This window comes from Anopheles maculipalpis, chromosome 2RL, assembly GCF_943734695.1.
Source record: "Anopheles maculipalpis chromosome 2RL, idAnoMacuDA_375_x, whole genome shotgun sequence".
NCBI lineage: Eukaryota > Metazoa > Arthropoda > Insecta > Diptera > Culicidae > Anopheles > Anopheles maculipalpis.
This window is the reverse complement of record NC_064871.1, coordinates 75,926,822-75,944,627: the sequence shown is the minus strand read 5'-3', so window position 1 is coordinate 75,944,627 and position 17,806 is coordinate 75,926,822. Positions and strand designations below refer to the sequence as shown.

The following is a 17,806-nucleotide window of genomic DNA, read 5'->3' as shown; positions in this document are numbered from 1 at the left end:
AGTTATGTGGGGATTCATAACGCATTAAAATTATGTGGGGATTCATAACAAATGCGCGTAAACTAATCGTTTCCTTCAATCAAGTTTAGTTTTTTCTAACAGAACATTAATAACGGAACCATAAACTGTGGTTTTAAAAAAATGTCCCAAAATTGCATACTTTTTGGTACAAAACCATCATTCACTGATCAGAAAACAGGAAGTCATGCAAATTGCATACAACGCAGGCTGACAACCAAACAAACCTGTATGGAAGGTTTTACGTTCTCACGTATAGATGGCGCTGTTACGTTAAAATCGAAACATCGGTTATATAGGAATAAGGAGAATAGGGTGAGGTAAATTAACATTCTATTTTATAAATGTTTAATACCAAGGAAACAATTGAAATAAAGTAACAAAAAAAGCATCCACACAAATGTGTAATATTGAGTATAAAGAGGTAACTTAATTCGCTCAATAAAGTTCAAAGGAAACCGATAAAACGTTTGAACTTAGACACGCCTTAAATTTGTTCCGAAAAGTTATCGTTCGTTTTATTCAACTGTAACTTACTTATTTGTTTTGGATTTATTCCTAAAACTATCATTCATGTGTGATCGATTTGTGTTAATTTATTTATTTCCCCCCCTCCCTCGCAATTCATGAACATTTTATCAATCCGAACTATCTGTTTGAACTACCAAATCACGTCACAGAGCTTCCCAGTCGTACCTTATCATCTTCCTGACTTTGCCCTATTTAAGCTATGAATAAATGAATGTTTGAAGATGTGTCTAACTCCTGCTCGCAGCTGACTGCTGACTTTGTTCTGTTGTGATTCGTACAATAAGATGTGTGCTGTCCAGCGGAACAGTATGACTGTGTGTTAGGGACGTTTAAAATGATTTATATACCAGCGCAGGCGGTTGGTCATTCTTACACTTTATTTATAGCCACATTTACTCATTAGTATCGTTTGAAGCCTTGGACAATCCACGCCCTCCCAATGTTCCCCAAACCCAATTCACTCTATTGCACCTGTGTGTTGCTACATTGTGAGTGTGCGTCTACTGGCAAATAAATAAAAACTTGAGCATCGGACTCACACAGATCCCCCCCCCCCCATCCCCCTTCCCTTCCACGACTACTTCATTTGAAACAAACTCCCATTCCGTGTGTACGTAAAATCGACTTCGTATACTTCGTTGAGACGGTCCGCCCCATTCGCCGCTTAGTAGTCCCGATCAACCATCAGCTCGGAGTTGGGTCAAAAGATGACGGTCAACGGTCGCCGGTATTCACCGGCAGAACCTCCAACACCACTTCCTCCACCACTCGCACCAGAGCTCCCTCCACCATTGGCAGCCGCTTGACTGGCAGCCATGGCTGCGGCAGAATACTGGTAAAGCCCACTGGCCGCCACACCACCCGGACCGGCACCACCGCCAAGCAGACTAGCGCCATAGCTGTGACTGTGTAGCGGTGAACCTTCGAGCGGTTCCACGATCTGAGGCTTAATGTCGGGCGTAACGTCACTCAGCTGGGGCGTTGATTCTCGCTCGTCAATTACGCTACCGCTGCCTCCGCCACCTCCGGCACCGTTCTGCAGTTGATGCTGATGATGCAGCGGATGGTGTAGATGCGATGACTGCTGATGCTGCTGATGTTGCTGCTGCTGCTGCTGCTGCTGTTGGTGCTGCTGTTGCTGCTGCTGATGGTGTTGATGTTGTTGGTGTTGCTGCTGGCTACTGCTACTGCTGCTGCCACTGCTACTGAGCTGCTGCTGTGCGGTGGATCCATAGATCTTGGAAATGTCAAACGCATAGTTGGCTGCGGCCTGGGCCCGATCCTGGTACATCTTCGAGTCGAAGTAGGCCTTCGTCAGGACGGACGTGGGGTCGAGATAGGCGCTGTACGGGTTGGTTTGGGATTTGGTCGTGTCGTAGAGCGCTCCGGCAGCGGCGGTGTTGAGGTATGCGCTGCGATCGAGAGCAAACTTCGAGACGTCCATCTGGGATGCGATCGATGACTGAAACGATAAGGGAATGGGTACATCGTATTAATGTTTGCTTTGAAGGACAAATGGTTGAAGATTTATTTTCTTATTCAATAAATAGATAATGGTAATCCTTCGGTTGGAAGGTATTGGAGAGCTAACTGGCGGCAAATCAATTAATTGATTAACACTTTGATATTAAATTCAGATCAGATATAATGTTCGTTTCATGCAAAACGGCAGTATGTCCTTTTCAGATATTTATGTCAAATACATTAAACTTCCTTACTTCAGAAGGTAGTTAGTTCATTAAACTACTCATTTGTATTCGTGGAGCTGATTATATGCATCCAGCAGTGGTGTTCTTAAAAGTAGCGAATCAGTTCCAAATGTTTGCGACTCGATTTGCTATCTAAAGGATACCTAGGAATGTCTGTGGTATGGAATTGGACCCATTTTACTTGGAGGAATCATGCGGCTCATCTTACAAGCGTGAATGGAAGTGGACTTTTCAGAATGGTCTTTGATGCCCCCACTTATTCGTCGCTTTCTTAATTTTCCTCTTACTCTTGGCTAGAGTTGTGCGTTCCGGAACGAACCTGGCAGGTTCGTTCCGTTCCTTAAAAGAAACTATCGGATCGGATCGTGGCTCTTAGCTTCATTATCTAATTTTGTACGGTGACAGGAGTTCTTGTCACAGGTTTGCAGAGGGTTTGGGGATATTTTTGTGACATAATAAAATATTCTTCGTTCAAAGTTGTATTGCATGGTATCTTTTTCACCTTCTTGGGTTCAAGACCAACTGAGGACACACCAACTGATGTCTTACTAGGCTTATTGATACCACAAATTTGGATAGTTAGGCCTTGCCACGAAGACCGGTTCGGATGGAATTTGATCCTCGGAAGAACAACGCCGCACATAGTTTCTGAACACCTTTGTAAACAAAAAGATGTTGGTCCAGGAGATCTCCCAAAATATTAAAGCTTGATCTGCAGTCAGACCCGTTAAGATCAGTGAGAAATGGAAGGCTTACTCCATTGAAAAGTTAAAATTTCATGTTGATTCACTCAAATTTCGTTCATCACAATGGCTGATTACATTTGGAACAAGTCATCAAAGCCAAACACCAAGTGGTGACGTATAGTTTCATATATTAATCATACATTCATCGACTTATCAAAACTGTAACAAGAATGAAAGTTTTCGACCACAAGTCAGTCAAAACAGACTGTGCATCCCACTCTGTTTTAGATAAAATTGCTGCGAAACACTTCTCATGCATAAACGATTGTCCGATTTTCTTGTCTCTCGGTTCATTCTCTTCCAAGTTCATCGATGCTTTGCCCTGCTTTATTGGCCTGTTGTATCATCTCAGCTTTACGATCGTAACACCACAGATCGCCACCTATAAAACACCTAAACTGCTCTTATTTCCGGGCTTATTTGGATAGCAAAACGCTTTTGATCGGTTAGCGAGATTTGTGAGCGATGAGCACTGAATGGCGTTATAAAAACGGATGCTATGTGATCCACCACACGATCAGCAGCAAATGCAAATCCCCATGAGCTGTTGTCTTTGCCATAGAAGAGTAGAATGGTTTATAGCGCTTTTACTACACTGTGTGTCCAATTATGTGTTGAGGGAAGCTTATGCTTTTGTACCAAACACACGAAGCTTATAGCTTAGCCTGGTGCGATTACAGTAGGGTGGCAGAGCTCATGCCCAATGGCAATAAAGTTGTAAAGGAATAAAATAGTCTTACTGCTTATAAATGGCATCAGTCCGGCCAGAGTATTGTAGATCTTGAACGATCATATGCGGATAGTTAAAGGTGTAAAGGTTTATACGAACAATAAGATAAAATATACAAAGATTTTTAGTATTCATGTGTAAAATATTAAACAAAACTATCTTTAACAAACATTCAAAAATGTTAAAAAACCCTCTTTGGTACAAGCAAAACCGAAAGTGATGCGATCTCCCAACGGGGGAGCGAATCAAGCGTTCTTTCCAGCTGACGCACCGCAGACTTACAACAACCGAAATACACAGACGACGAACCGGTGAAATGAAAAATTCGATAATCTCTCTCAACAACAACAAGAAGCTAAAATATGATTCCCCTGGCAGAATGAGCTTCCTCGCAAACGCTTGTGGCGTCGATCACGCCGCATGCCACTGTCGGTGTCGATCGGTTCGACGCGCTTGTTTTTGGCGGCGCAGCGGTTTTTTTTCTTTCTACAATACTTATAAAATATCATACCCACACACACACAGCACACAAACTGGAAGCTAACCATTGCAGAAAATAAAAATAAAACGCCCCACGACGATTGCCGCCTGCAGCTGTTTTAATATTCAAATTAGTTCCTCGGAATGGTCGGGTGTGGTTGGCGGCAAAAAATGGTGGCTAAGCGAATGTTAGTGGATATGTGCCACCGCTGGGTTTTATCTTATCTTGGCGATATCTTGCTTGCCTGCTGACTTGTGTGATCGCATCGGGCGGGACACTAAGTGTGAAGCAAAGACACGCATGTGTCATACATTTAATATATTAGCATGCTTTCGTTGAAGATGGGCTGGATTTATCAAGATTTTATTGTTTTGTCTTTAATGGACGAGGATGATTACTTGTAATAATTCTAAAACTTTATTTGAAACTTTTTTTTCGTTATTGACATTGTTCAAGGTCCTCTAAAGGACTGATCATTCAATAAAAAATTAGAATACAAAGTTTTTATTGTCTCTGAACCTTATGCAGATTTGATTGATGCATAAATAAGCAACTCTTTCACTTCAAAACATATTTTTAAGAAAAAGGAATTTAGGACAATAATGTGTTCAGCCGTAATACTATAATGTAGAAAAATAAGGAGTTTGGTAGTGCATTTAACAAGTCGGGTTTGAACGATTCCTAATAAAATGATTCTATGTCGTACTAATACATTCAACCGTCTAGCATCGCTTAAAAAATTTAACTAAACTACCTGTAATAAAATTAATATTACCAGAACTGACAATACGGCATTGGACCGTCATAATCAATTGTAAATAAAATAAATAAAATTACCAGAACTGTCGAAGGATTTAAATATTCTTAGTTATTATCATAGATATTCGCTTATGAAATTAATAGTCAAAAATGTGTTCACCAAAGACTTGTTCTTAATACGAAAATTATTCCTGACCAGGGCCCGTATTGGTCAGGCCGTTCTATCGGGATAATGATATTATTCCTGAGTGTTTCTGTAGTTGGGACTAGTGATTGTTGAGTCACAAATGACTTGATCACAATTGACTTTAAATTATACAGCTTTTTTTTTCATTTCGAAGAAAATGACGATTTAGGGTCAAATTAAGACCAGTCTACAATTTGGCAGGACACACAAAAGAACACGAAACTGTGATGGTTCTTGTCATCTTCTTTTGTGAGACTCCTAAGGTTCCTAAGGTGAGATCTAAGGTTCAAATCATCCGTTAAAACGTTGGAATTGTTCTGAATACGATAGATATTGTCGTGTAAAACCTGTCGTTCATGTATTGGACAACATTTTCCATATGACAACCACTCGATGAGCAGTGAACGACCTTCGTCATAAATATCCTTTGAGCTGTGAACAAGTCGTCGATCGACGATACTTTCAAAGCTGGGCTCTCGAAAGATCATCAAAATTTTTGGACAAACCTCTATCAAGTTCTATTGGAAGATGGAAAGTTTTAGCAAGAATTGAAAATATTTTTAAATATGCAAAATTTATAACAGTTTTGACCGAGGGCAGTGAAGTATCGGACGGAAAGGTGAGGCCTTATTTGTGTGGAAAACTTATTGCTATAATATCAATATAATATCAATAATATCATAACAATCGAACAAACAAACGAACTCTTGTTTTGTGGGTTAAGACCATGAAAGTAATTTCAAAGCAATGGTCTTGGCGTACAACGTTTGGCCTCGGAATTACGGAGACAGCCAAGAGCATAGATGGAAATGGTCTGGATCGTTCGTAATTCTATTCCAGTTCCTGACTCGAGAAAAACAGGAACCAAACTCACTACTACCTTTTTATTCTACAATCGAGATCGAGAAGGATCAAATAGTTTTACTACGACTAACTACACATGTTAGACTATTTCTACTTAATATTTCGAGAGAATAAAAATCCTACCCGAAACATGCACCATACTAACTCTTGTTTAAAATGGCACACAACAAGAACTAAGCGAACAGAGTACGATTAGACGCATAATTTGTCCCAGGGATAAAGATGTAAAGAGCGGATCCCTTGCCTCTTACGACTTCCCATTTACGTCGTAGAACAATAACACTGTCGGAGGTCATTTTAAAACTGCATCCCCAAAGTGCACCTTCGATGACGATGAGATCCGGCCCCGAAAAAAGTGTGTCCCGTCTCGTGTCATAAGGCAAAACATCAACTGCAGAAGAACATTCGGAGCAAAGCAACAAGACTGGAGGCTGGACGGCGTTGTGAAGACTGTGGGTTTATGAATTTAAATAACAAGTAAAATAATAAATAACTTCAAATAAATAACCCGTAATGAATACGCCGTTACTGTTGCGCTTCTCGACGTTCCACCCACCAATTTGAGCGTCACAAGCCAAGCGTCTTGTCTGCTTGTTCCTCCCAATGTGTCTGTTTCCTTTGCGTACATATTTTTTAACATACTGTTTTGTTGTAGTCTTTTTTTTCATCACCTTGCCACATTCGCGAACGTGATCGAGCGTGAACGAGACGCTCGTTAAGCGGCCATTGTTTGAGTGTCATCTTTTGTCAGTGCATTCTTTCGTTTGACTTCATTTCTTAAGGCTTCGTTTCCGCTGGGTTTCGGCACAGCTTTGGGGTGTTTGTCATTTTGTGCTGTTTGTTCTTTTGTCCTGTGTTTTGTTTCCTTTCATTTTTATTTTTGTAATTTTATCGGGGTTAAATTTTTGTTTTTCTTTTTTTTCAAATTTATGCGTTTTTTCTTTGTTTTACAAGTTTTCCAAACATAGCGCTTGATTTATCGTTGGATTTTATCCTACTCATGGTTTACTATAGTTTCTTATTTTCTTTCAAATTAAATGAATTTCATCCAAAACATACAATTTAAACACATTATAAATTTCAAATTTCATTTAAAAAAAAACTATTCCATTCTCATTCCAAGTAAACAACAAGTAACAAACACCATTTTCATCCTCCTTTTTCTCACCCTATTCAATCACCATAATAAGCATGAAAGAATGTCTTAATTTGACGTTGACCTGCGCCAAAATTCCATTCAAGAGGAAAAGTTGCAGAAATAATCATGCCACCCTGTCCGACACCACCGCCCGTTTCCGTTTCCATTTTCGTACGCCTGTTAATGGACAATAATTAGACGGCTTATGGGGCGTTTTAGTCATTTCGGTCAGCTTCCGGCCTTGCCGGGCCTTTGTGTTTGATTGAAAACACGAACAACGCTATTTGTTCGGAACGGACTTTTGACTTTTTCCTCATGCGAGCGCTCGCTTTTATGCGAGAACGCTGGGGAGAGAATTGTAAGATGTGAATGTTTTCCTCCTTCCGTATGTTCTGGTTCTGATACAAGCACCCTAAGCACGAGAGTGCCTCATTGGGTGCGTTCCCACAGCACCCTTGCAGCGTCAAACAAATGGCAGATGTTTGCTGTGTGCGGAATATGTTCGCTAAGCAGTGAAAAAAGAAGCCAAAGGTTAGGTGCGCATGTCCTTGGGGCACACTCGGAGACTGTAATTTTCTTGCCCTTCATTCAGGAGATGTGTGGCTTTGTGTTTACTTTTTGTAAATTAAACACCTTATCTTGTGGTTCCTTTAAGCCCGAAAACCTATAATCAAATCAAAACAAACTGCAGTATTGTGGCAAGGGTGACAAAACGACTCTGCCTGGTAATTGTTTGCTGTGTGGTTGTTTTCTATTTAATGCTGTGAAACATTAACAAGAAGGAATAATCCAAGAAAATGTTGGAGTAGAAAATCAGAAAATCTAATCTTTGATTCACACAACACATAAAGTGATGGCAGAGCATGTGGAACGAGGACGAACTCTGGAGGTTCCTATATAGGCAACGCCGGCTCCAAGGTTTTTGGCTGTAGCAACGGATACCACGACATTGACTACATACTCTGATCATCTGTGGAATTCGATGCGACAAGACCCGGACTCTTAGCAGCCGTTCGGGCGTCAGGAAGATCCCCGGCGGAATGTCTGGATTCGATGTTACAGCAATTTTACAAGGTTATTGTTGCTTTCAACTCTATACATCAAGGTGACTAAAGACAAAATTAGTTCTCTGAACCAATGAAATAGGTTTGGGAGACGTGAAGTTGTGACTGACGGCTTTACTGTTGGTGGAATCCGTGAGTTCGATACTACTGTAGCTTCACAAAGTTTTAGTGGCATTTGGACTCGTGTGTTCTGCCGATGGTGGGGCCGCCAGTCATAACATCAAAACGCAGGCAACAAAATGGAGTTTAGGACACCACAGAGTATCAGCAATAAAGAAGTTTATCTTGGAAGCCAGTTGCCAGTATCGTCGGCAAGATGCTCAAAAAAGGTGCTAACCTTCTTGAACCAGAGAGGACAACAACATCAGAACCATACTTGGCAGCAACAACATCCAGCGTGGAGCTTTCCCGGGATAAGGTGTACTTAAACAGAGGGAGATGTCATACGAAGCGCGGGGCTAGAGAACGATATCCGTTGCACGATTCTCTACCGGTCTCTTCAATTTCTTGGCTTCGCCGATGGCATTGACATCGTGGGCAAGACGATAGCGAAGGTGTGTGAGGCGTACACCCGACTGACAAAACGAATACCTGCTTGCCGGAGGCTCTGATCGCGATAGAGACCGAGTGGGAAGCAGCGTGTTAGTCGACGGAGACAACTTCGTCGTAGTAGAGGAGTTCCGCTATTTTGGGACTGTCGTAACTTCGGATAACTATGTCAGCAGCGAAATCCGCAGACGCATTGTTCAGGGGAATCGTGCCTACTACGGCCTTCACCGTCTGCTGACATCCAGAAGACTTCGAGACCGCATGAAATGTGAGATATATCGCACGCTGATTCACCCTGTGGTCCTATATGGCCACGAGTCTTGGACCATCCGAGCAGAGGATGCAAACGCTCTTGGCGTGTTTGAGCGTCGCATCCTCCGGACCATCTTTGGCGGTGTGTTCGAGCATGGAGTGTGGAGAAGAAGGATGATCCACGAGCATACTGAGCTATACGGAGAACCCGACATCCTGACGGTAGCAAAGACCGGCAGGATACGATGGCTGGGGCATGTTATAAGGATAAAAGGACTCATGCCCCGCCAAGAAGGTTCGTCACGAGGCGTCGGGGTGCACAGCGAGTTCGTTGGCTGGATCAGGTGAAGGGTGACCTGTCGGAGATCGGGACACTACACGGATGGGAAGCTGCAGCCAGGGATCGAGTTTTCTGGAAATCTATGGTTGACCGAGCCATGTCACCATGACGAGTTCTTTAAATCTGCAGACCAACATGAGTGAGAGAAACTGAGGGAGAAGGAAATGTCTACCTTTCATATAGCACATACGTTATGTTAGAGCTACGAAGCTACATATAAGATGAAATTTTAAGGAATATGGCCTGGCCAACACGGTGAAATGCAAAAAAATATAAAATTACAAAACATGAGGAAAGTAAAAAGTTATTATGCAAACATAGAAAAAAATGTTGACTGCTACAAAATACATTAATTCAACTAAAATAACCTTTCGCGATGCAAAAAACCACAGTAAAACAAACAAAAATCCACAAAAAATCAAATCCAAGGAAAAACAAATACCACAGCAAACACCAAGCAACGTGTGAATAGAATGGATAATGATACAGTAGGAAAGAGCAATGTGTTAAAAACATAATTATATCTTGCACCTACCAACCGGCTAACATGGCAATGGAGGCATACACCTCCTTAACCTCAACAGTACTGCTTACAGTTACCCTGACAGGTTAAATAAATGGGCACAGATTGAAACATTGCCTGCAGAGAAAATTATTCGGTACGTTGGGTAATTACTCGAACACAGGAGCAAACTCCGTGGAGGAGAAAACGCTGCAAGACAAGCTAACAAGCTGAGAAATTTCCAAAAAGCCATACAGAGCCCACATTAAGCACACAAACGACCTCGGAAACTGACCAACCAACCACGGCCAGCGAATAAGGTGATGATGAACAACTTTTTGCTTCTTCCAGCTAATGGTATATTATTAAAAGAAATGATGCGATAAATATAATATTTTCAACCTTCTCCTCAACACTTGGCCACCGAGGGGCGTTTGGGGTCTCGTTCATAATTGTGTCTGCACGTTGTGGCGAGCTTTATCAAGTACCACTGCCAGGGCATGAGTTTGTATGTTTGTTTAGAATTCCTCGCTATTGTTCGATTGGATGGGTGCTGATTTTCTTGGTCCGGTTTTTGATTCGCAGCAGAATGACTGACGAAATGTTATCTCTTATCTGTAATCATACCGATTTAAGGATGAGAAACGATCGAGCTGAATGCACATTAAAAGGCCCGAGCTCATTGTGGGAAGCCAATGTTTGATGATACTTCCTTTGTGCACTTGCACTTCGCAACCAGTTCACAATCATTCTGCTTACATTGTTGAACTTGGTGTTGTAATGTTGGCTTCGTTCGTTCGCTGTTGGAGAATGATAGCTCCTTGAAGTTTTCACTTTCGCGTCTCGTTTGCACTTGTTTTGAATGAAGTTCAACGAACATACAATCGATTCTTGGATTATGTGGGACAAAATAGCTGAATCTGAGCTGGGAAAGTAAGAAATTTATTGTTATTTTGCTGCTTTTTGTTTAAAGCGACATAGTTTGAGTTTCGGTGTTGAACTTCACTCTCTACCAAAAAAATAGAATTCTAAAATAACATGCTCCAAACCGCCGAAGAAAAGTCTTCGGACACCGATTACCATTCGCGTTTAATAAGAGACTTTAAGATTGTCACAATAGGGTAAGATTATCTGCAGCCTTGTGCCTAGTAGTGGGAATTACGTTCCGAAGCTTTTGAATTCGTTTCGTTCCTTCAATAGAACGATCGAAACCTGGTTCAAATAAAATCTCAAAGGACATCTTTCGTCCCAACATCATGTATGTTTGTTTGTTCCAACTCATGTTTGTTTTTCGTTGAAGTAAATTCAAAGAATCTAATAGGTTCGTTTCGTTCTTTTTGGCAAAAGGGACTAGCTGAAATGCTTTCCGAAATAATGAACCTTTTTATAGCAATTCTTGTGTCTAAACCTAGAAGTTCGACAATGAAATAACGTTTCGTTTTGGCTCAAGAAGCAATATGCAAGTGGTGACAGGGTTTCGATCTAAACAATCAAATTGTTCTTTCACCTAGCGAAATATTTCAAACAATTATTTGAATACTGCAAGCCCATTGTGGAACTTTTGCAATCACGCAATGCAATTATGCATGCACTGAGGGAAAATTGGCATCGTGGCTGTGGAATTTGGCAATCAATTATGGTTAAAGAAGCAGTAATTAGGGCAACTTTTGCAACTAGTTTTTGCGTTAAGCCTGTTTAAATTTTAATTACGGTGATGATGATACGGTGTACTAATGTAAACAAGCTTCTGAAGATAATTTTTCATTTTGCTGGTACAACAGAGGAGAAAGAAACGCTCAGTATAAATTTTACTATTTTTTAAATTTATTTCAAGTATAAAGGCTTGCGCCGTATCGTGAACACCTCAGGTATCGATTGTTTTTTTAAATTAGATTAACAGGACATTTCCTCCCTAATTTTTTGCCTCATCCCGGACATAAACTGTTGAATAAAAATTCCATTATATGATTGAATTTTTTCCTAATTTGGATATAAAAATTCTTTTAGTTATACAACCTGGCCATTCTTCAGAGAATTTAAAGAAAACACAGTTTCCATTATGTGATTTGTAAAGTTGCCCAAGAAGCACTTAATATTCTACGAATTATACAAAAAATTCAGCTGAGTGATTCAAAAGTGCCATTATATGGATCGCCCGGGGGTGTAGGCGACAGCGGCGCCGGTCTCAAAAGGCAGGACCGGGGTTCAAGGACGGACTGACTGATCCAACTACGTGGTATCGGCAAGTCTAGCAAGCCATTTCGATGGCCGGCATGACCTTTAAAGGTCGTTAAGCCAAGAAGAAGATTATATGGATCGAAACCCAGCCTTTACAGGGTGTTGTTATACGATATAATGTTTCCTGACTTTAGAGTTTTTGGAGCATCCTTTAGGAAATTTCCAATAATCATACCTAAATGACATTCTACTGAATTGTCCTTCTTTCTACGTGTTTTTTTTTTAAATATTTCTAACCATTTCGTTGCATTAAACTTTCAACAACAATTTCAACATTCGTGTAAAATAAATAGTATGTTTGGAACTAGTACACACATTATGTCAACTCAATTGGGAGAGTAATGATTTTGGTTGATCCAATGAGAATATTTAATTAATCGGGTCCTATAATGCTGCTGTTATTGAAAAGTTTATTACAGTACCTTTTAACTCTTCTCAATTTTTCAGCTTTATATCGTCAATATTAATAAGAATACATTTCGTATAAATACCGAGAAGGCGCTATGATCAATAATTCCAATTCAAATGTCTTAATGACAAATAATTAAATATCAATACAAAATACAGGGCGTTCGGGATAATTTTGACGGTTACATTTTTGTTTATAACTCGTGATCGAGTTGGCATAGGAAAACAAGCAATACGTCATTCGACAGCTAAAAGTGTACGGAACAAGCAGCGAAAACATCCCGTGATAAAAAAATGCCAAAAAAGAGTATTAAACATGTTAAATTCAAAATGATTTCGTAACATCGCGTGTTTAAAATGTTATATTTGTTACTACGCAAAGGAATTCTTGCAATACTTCTTATTACTATATTTTACCATGCTATGCTTCCTTGCCAAAAAAGGAACTCAGTCAAGAAAACCAAAAAAATCTCAACGATTTGAGATGCTTTTTCAACCACACAAGAATAGCTCAAAAATGCGTTCGACAATATTGTTCATAAGAAAACACAAAAGTTCTCACGACATTCCTACCATGCTGCACAAAGCCAACACCTGATCTCGTGCAATCCCACTCTACCGATTGCCCGGACTCAATCATTTTACACCAATTGAACCAAACGAATCGGCGCAGCAAATCATCTGCATCATGATCGGCACTTCTCGCTGGGAAAGCCATGTTCGAACTTCTCATTAGCTGGAAAAAGGCTAAACAGCCGCTTCATCGGGTCGGAATTCGGCACAAACAAGCGCTCATCGCGGACGCTCACGCTCATTGGAAGGTCGAATCGATTCCGAGGATGGAATTTTCCACCCCATTTGCTATGGCCGTCCAATTTCTCGCCGACTTTTCGCTGCGGCCTTAAAAACATCTTCATCTCGAACGGATGAAAATCGATTTACGGTACGAGTGAACGGTAACCGGGATCATTGAAACTGATCCAATTTCTTAACCGTCCGTCCGATCGTCGGACGAGGATGCCGAAGAAGCTGGAAGAATGATTAGGATAATTTAGTAGAGCACTGGTGGTTCAAAGCTTCCTAAACCGTTCTAAGTCGATATGGTGAAATCATTAATGCCACACATTTTTCCCATGCTCTAGCCGTAACCATCTCGCGATGGGTGCGATGATGTGTGCTTGTTTAGACAATGGGGAAAATAGCGGAAAATTGATAGAACAACAATTCAGTTCCGTTCATATCTTTGTAGAGTTTTTTTTTTTTGTTTTTTTGTAGAGAGTCATATCCCATCAGTAGAAAAGTTTCTCACGATTTCCACGGTCGAACGGTTCATTTTCCAGTATATGAAAAAAAAAATCATACTGAAGGAGAAAGTAAACACTTGAAAACAATGACAGATCGAGGAAAAAATCATGGGCGCATGATTTGAAATATCAACAAACCACTTGGAAGGTGCGCCTAGACCTTCATTTGCTAGTAAAAATGACCGTCCCGTAGGGTGTCGCTGTCAATATCTAAACATTGACAATTGTAAGAAAAGCAAACACTACACCACACCACATTTGCGTACAATTATGGGGCGTAGTTGAGTCGTCGGTGTAATTACACACACACACACACACCTACCGAACCCTTCACACCAAAACACAGTACACTTACTTTTGCTAACCCTGTTACCAAACACTGTTTAAGTTGCACAATAAAATAATACACAAAAAAACCCGCACGGGGAACGGTTTCAGCAACGGCTTGAACAAACGGTGACAATTTTGCTCACCCTCTTTGAAAAGGGAAATTTTGTTTTACTTCCGTACCATACCAATTCTAGAAGGAGGAAAAAAAACTGTTTGTTTGTTTAGATGACTACCAACGCGATGTTGTGAGTGAGATTTGAAGCCTTTTTTTGTTTACTCACATGTGAGCGTGAACAGTTTTCGGTGATTGTGAATTTGGAAATTCTAAATTTAAAATTTTTAAAATTTTTGAGACATGTTTGCCACTCTTGATTTGGGCGGTAAATAATTATGCTTAAAATTACCGAATTTTTCAATATCTGATTAAATTAAGGACACGACACAAGCCTACGATTGATAATGCAAACGTTAATTTCTAAGCAGTTTAAAACTAAATTTAAATTAATAGAAAAGAAAGTCTGGCATGATGACATTCTCAGTTTTAGACACTCGTGTTTTACACTGATGTTTTAGTGTCCTGAAACTAAACAACAAGGAAAAATGTTTTGCAAGTCATACAAAATCATCCAATAAATTGTTAGAAGTGCATGAAGTACATGGAAATGAAATATGAAACATTGTTTCATGAATTTCAGCAAACCCAACTCGTTTCGAATGTCTTAAATGAATCGTGCAAATAGTCAGTTTGACGGTATAGTCAAATCCTCCTAAAAATCATAAAATCAGTCTTCTATAATCTTGTTTTTATTCCGTACATCCAGCTGAATGTTGTTCAGGATATCTGATTTTCGAAAAAATATTCGATATCAATTCGATATCAAATATATCGATTCGATATCCATCGAAAAATATATCGATTTTCGATATCAATTCTTAATACGCTCAACAAATCATTTATGGAAAACGAAAATATTGCAACAAAATCAAATGAAAGATCAATTCTATTAAGTCCGAAGCTATGTTATTTACTTGATTTACTAGCAGACGTAAAATACTCTACGAGAATTTACAATTGAATGTTGCTACTATGAGCACAGAAGAGGATCTAACAGCGGGTAAAGTGGGTGGCGTCCTAGGACCCCAACAGTTGTCTAGTGTAAGGGGTCTTATGAAAAAGAACCTTCTATTAGCAGCATCGTAGGAGGAGCCTTGTACTAGAATTCTCAGGAATTTGAGACATCCCTCATTTCCAGGTCACACGATAACACATCTTCCCAGGACCTCTAAAAGCCTCACTTCTCCATCGCTCTACCAGGTCAGACACTTTTGATTGAGTATGAGCCCCTGAATTAATTCCGTCTAGGGCTTCAAGTGGATTGATCCAAGTGAATTTCTAAATTAAGCCCGAAGCACAAACTTCTTTTGCACAAATAGTTAACTAAATCTATCAAAACCTATGAAACGTCAGTTTGGAACTCTTGCGGTTAACTATACTGCATTAAAGTACAACATTTCATTTACATTAATGAACAACTTCGCTTGAAATTGGTGGCCTTGTTCGAGGGAATGCAATTATTTTAATTTCCAAGTTTAAACACGTCTTAAAGCGAAAATTGAAAAAAAAACTTCCCTTGCAATAAGTTTTGATGTAAAGATGAGGATTAATTCGAAGCTAACATTTTTAAACTGTAGTTACTGCAGTTGTCTCCTCCAAAAACCGCGAAGTTAATGATATTTTTTGCTTATGATATTGTTTTATGTAAATTTTCCCAAAGTTTTGAACTTTGGGAAAACTGAAACTTAACTGTTTTTGTTAAGAAAATGGGATTTTATAACCTGTTTTACATCCCATACGCCCCTCGTAGATTTGTTCCTGAAACAGCTAAATAATTTCACAGACAAAATATGACATAGTTGGATGAATGAATCTATTTTAAATCAAAGATCAAACATTTTTAAAATGCAACATTTGATCAGATTATTTTTGTAATAATAATTATTATTATTGTGACTATCCAGCTATGAGCCGTCAAATAGGAGTAAAATTAAATAAAAAAAAAAACACTAAAGGAGGATCATTGTTTGAATATCAAAAACAATAATGAGATTGACGTGTAATTTTTGACACCATCCCGATCGTTAAATGTAGCAATCAACCTCCAATCCATCAATCCGTTCCCTAAATCGTATTTAATCATTAAACCACCACCGCTTAAAACAATCATCCCAAAACGGTTTAACGCCGTTTACCGATCTTCTGCTACCGTGTTGAACACACAACCACACGCTACAAACTCTTGCACCTTCCAAGCACGAAACGAAAGCAAAAAGATTGACATGAAAATCATCCCCGTAAACCGTAACCCGTCGATCATGCATACCCCGAAAAGCTACGGCAAATCGATCGAAATAAATGAAAATAACTACCGACCGACAGCCGATAATTCCTATAATTTGATCGGTCATAGTGGAAACCGTCGAATTATCACTTAAACAACTACCGAGGGCCTCAGCTTTACAAGTGGAAGAAAAAAAAATCCTCCGATTAAGTCTCCACACGAGAAGATGAGCCATCGACGCAACGATCAAGATGAGGAGAAAGAGAGGGAGAGAAACCCATTGAAGAAGCAAACACAAGCGTGAAAGTCTCGTAAGCAGAGTGTGTGTGTGTAAGCATGTGGATAAAGGGACAGAAAGACACAAGGAAGGTAAAGGAAGCAAAACGAAACAACCCCTAAAGTGTTAAATCATCAAATTAATCTTGTAATCATTTTAAACACAGCGTTATGCTTCCACTCGCAATCGGGGATCGGTCCGTCGCTTCATAGACAACTTCATCAACGGGCCCGCACATGTTCTTTGCCCGTAACTTGGATTGCTGGCCACAGGTATCATCGGCAGTTGAGCTTAACCGTGGATGAGGAAACTTGTTTACGGTTTGTTAAACGCTTCCAGAAAACCCAGGAAGGTACGGCCGAAAACCTTAACTCGTCAAGCCATAAAACTGGTGCAAAGTAGAATGATCGAGTCCGGATCAGCAAAAGGGTAGCTGCTGACTGTAGACGAAATCTTGCTCATAATCGGCCCCAATTATAGATGATTTCACAGTCAAAATGTTTCTATCCCGAGAAGTCTTCTGGAGCACCGGTATTTCTTTATGCTCTTTTTCCTCAGTTTGTGTTAACCATCTGCTGCTGCTGTTTTTTGGTGGAAAAAAACGTGCCCAGAAATTAAATGCTACTTCTACAATGTCACTGTTTTGCCTTTCTTTCCCACTGTGCTTTTCCTGTACCAGGAAGGTCTCCAGATGCAATTAACTTAATTAACTCCGTCGCTACGATGGCAGCTGACACTCGCTCAGTGTATGCCTCCCACGAAATCACAGACCCACCAACAAATAACGGCCATTTCCTGTTCCACTTCCCATCAGTGGCAAACTGCTGGAGATGGCGAATGAAGAAGATGATGATGATGGTGTAAGGAAGCCATCAGCATGACAAACAACTAATCAAGTGAGTGACAAATTTCTCAATCAAGGTTGCTACCGTGCGAGACATGGCACCTTCTGCGGTCACGAAGGTGACATCCGGGGGTTAGGCGGGAAGATCCCACATAACACACCACAAGTGCTGAAGAAGAGACGGGATTCACTTCTC

At 40.1% G+C, this 17,806-nt stretch overlaps 1 protein-coding gene across 1 annotated transcript in view; it reads right to left on the bottom strand.

Moving 5' to 3' along the window:
• Window positions 1-1,168: 1,168 nt before the first annotated feature.
• LOC126568127 (transcription factor Sox-1) overlaps window positions 1,169-17,806 on the bottom strand; it is a 57,821-nt gene continuing 41,183 nt past the window's right edge. Inside the window, exon 6 of the mRNA XM_050224544.1 lies at window positions 1,169-2,011. Coding sequence (XP_050080501.1) covers window positions 1,250-2,011 — 762 coding nt within the window. The 3' untranslated portion in view covers window positions 1,169-1,249. The remainder of the gene's footprint in view (window positions 2,012-17,806) is intronic.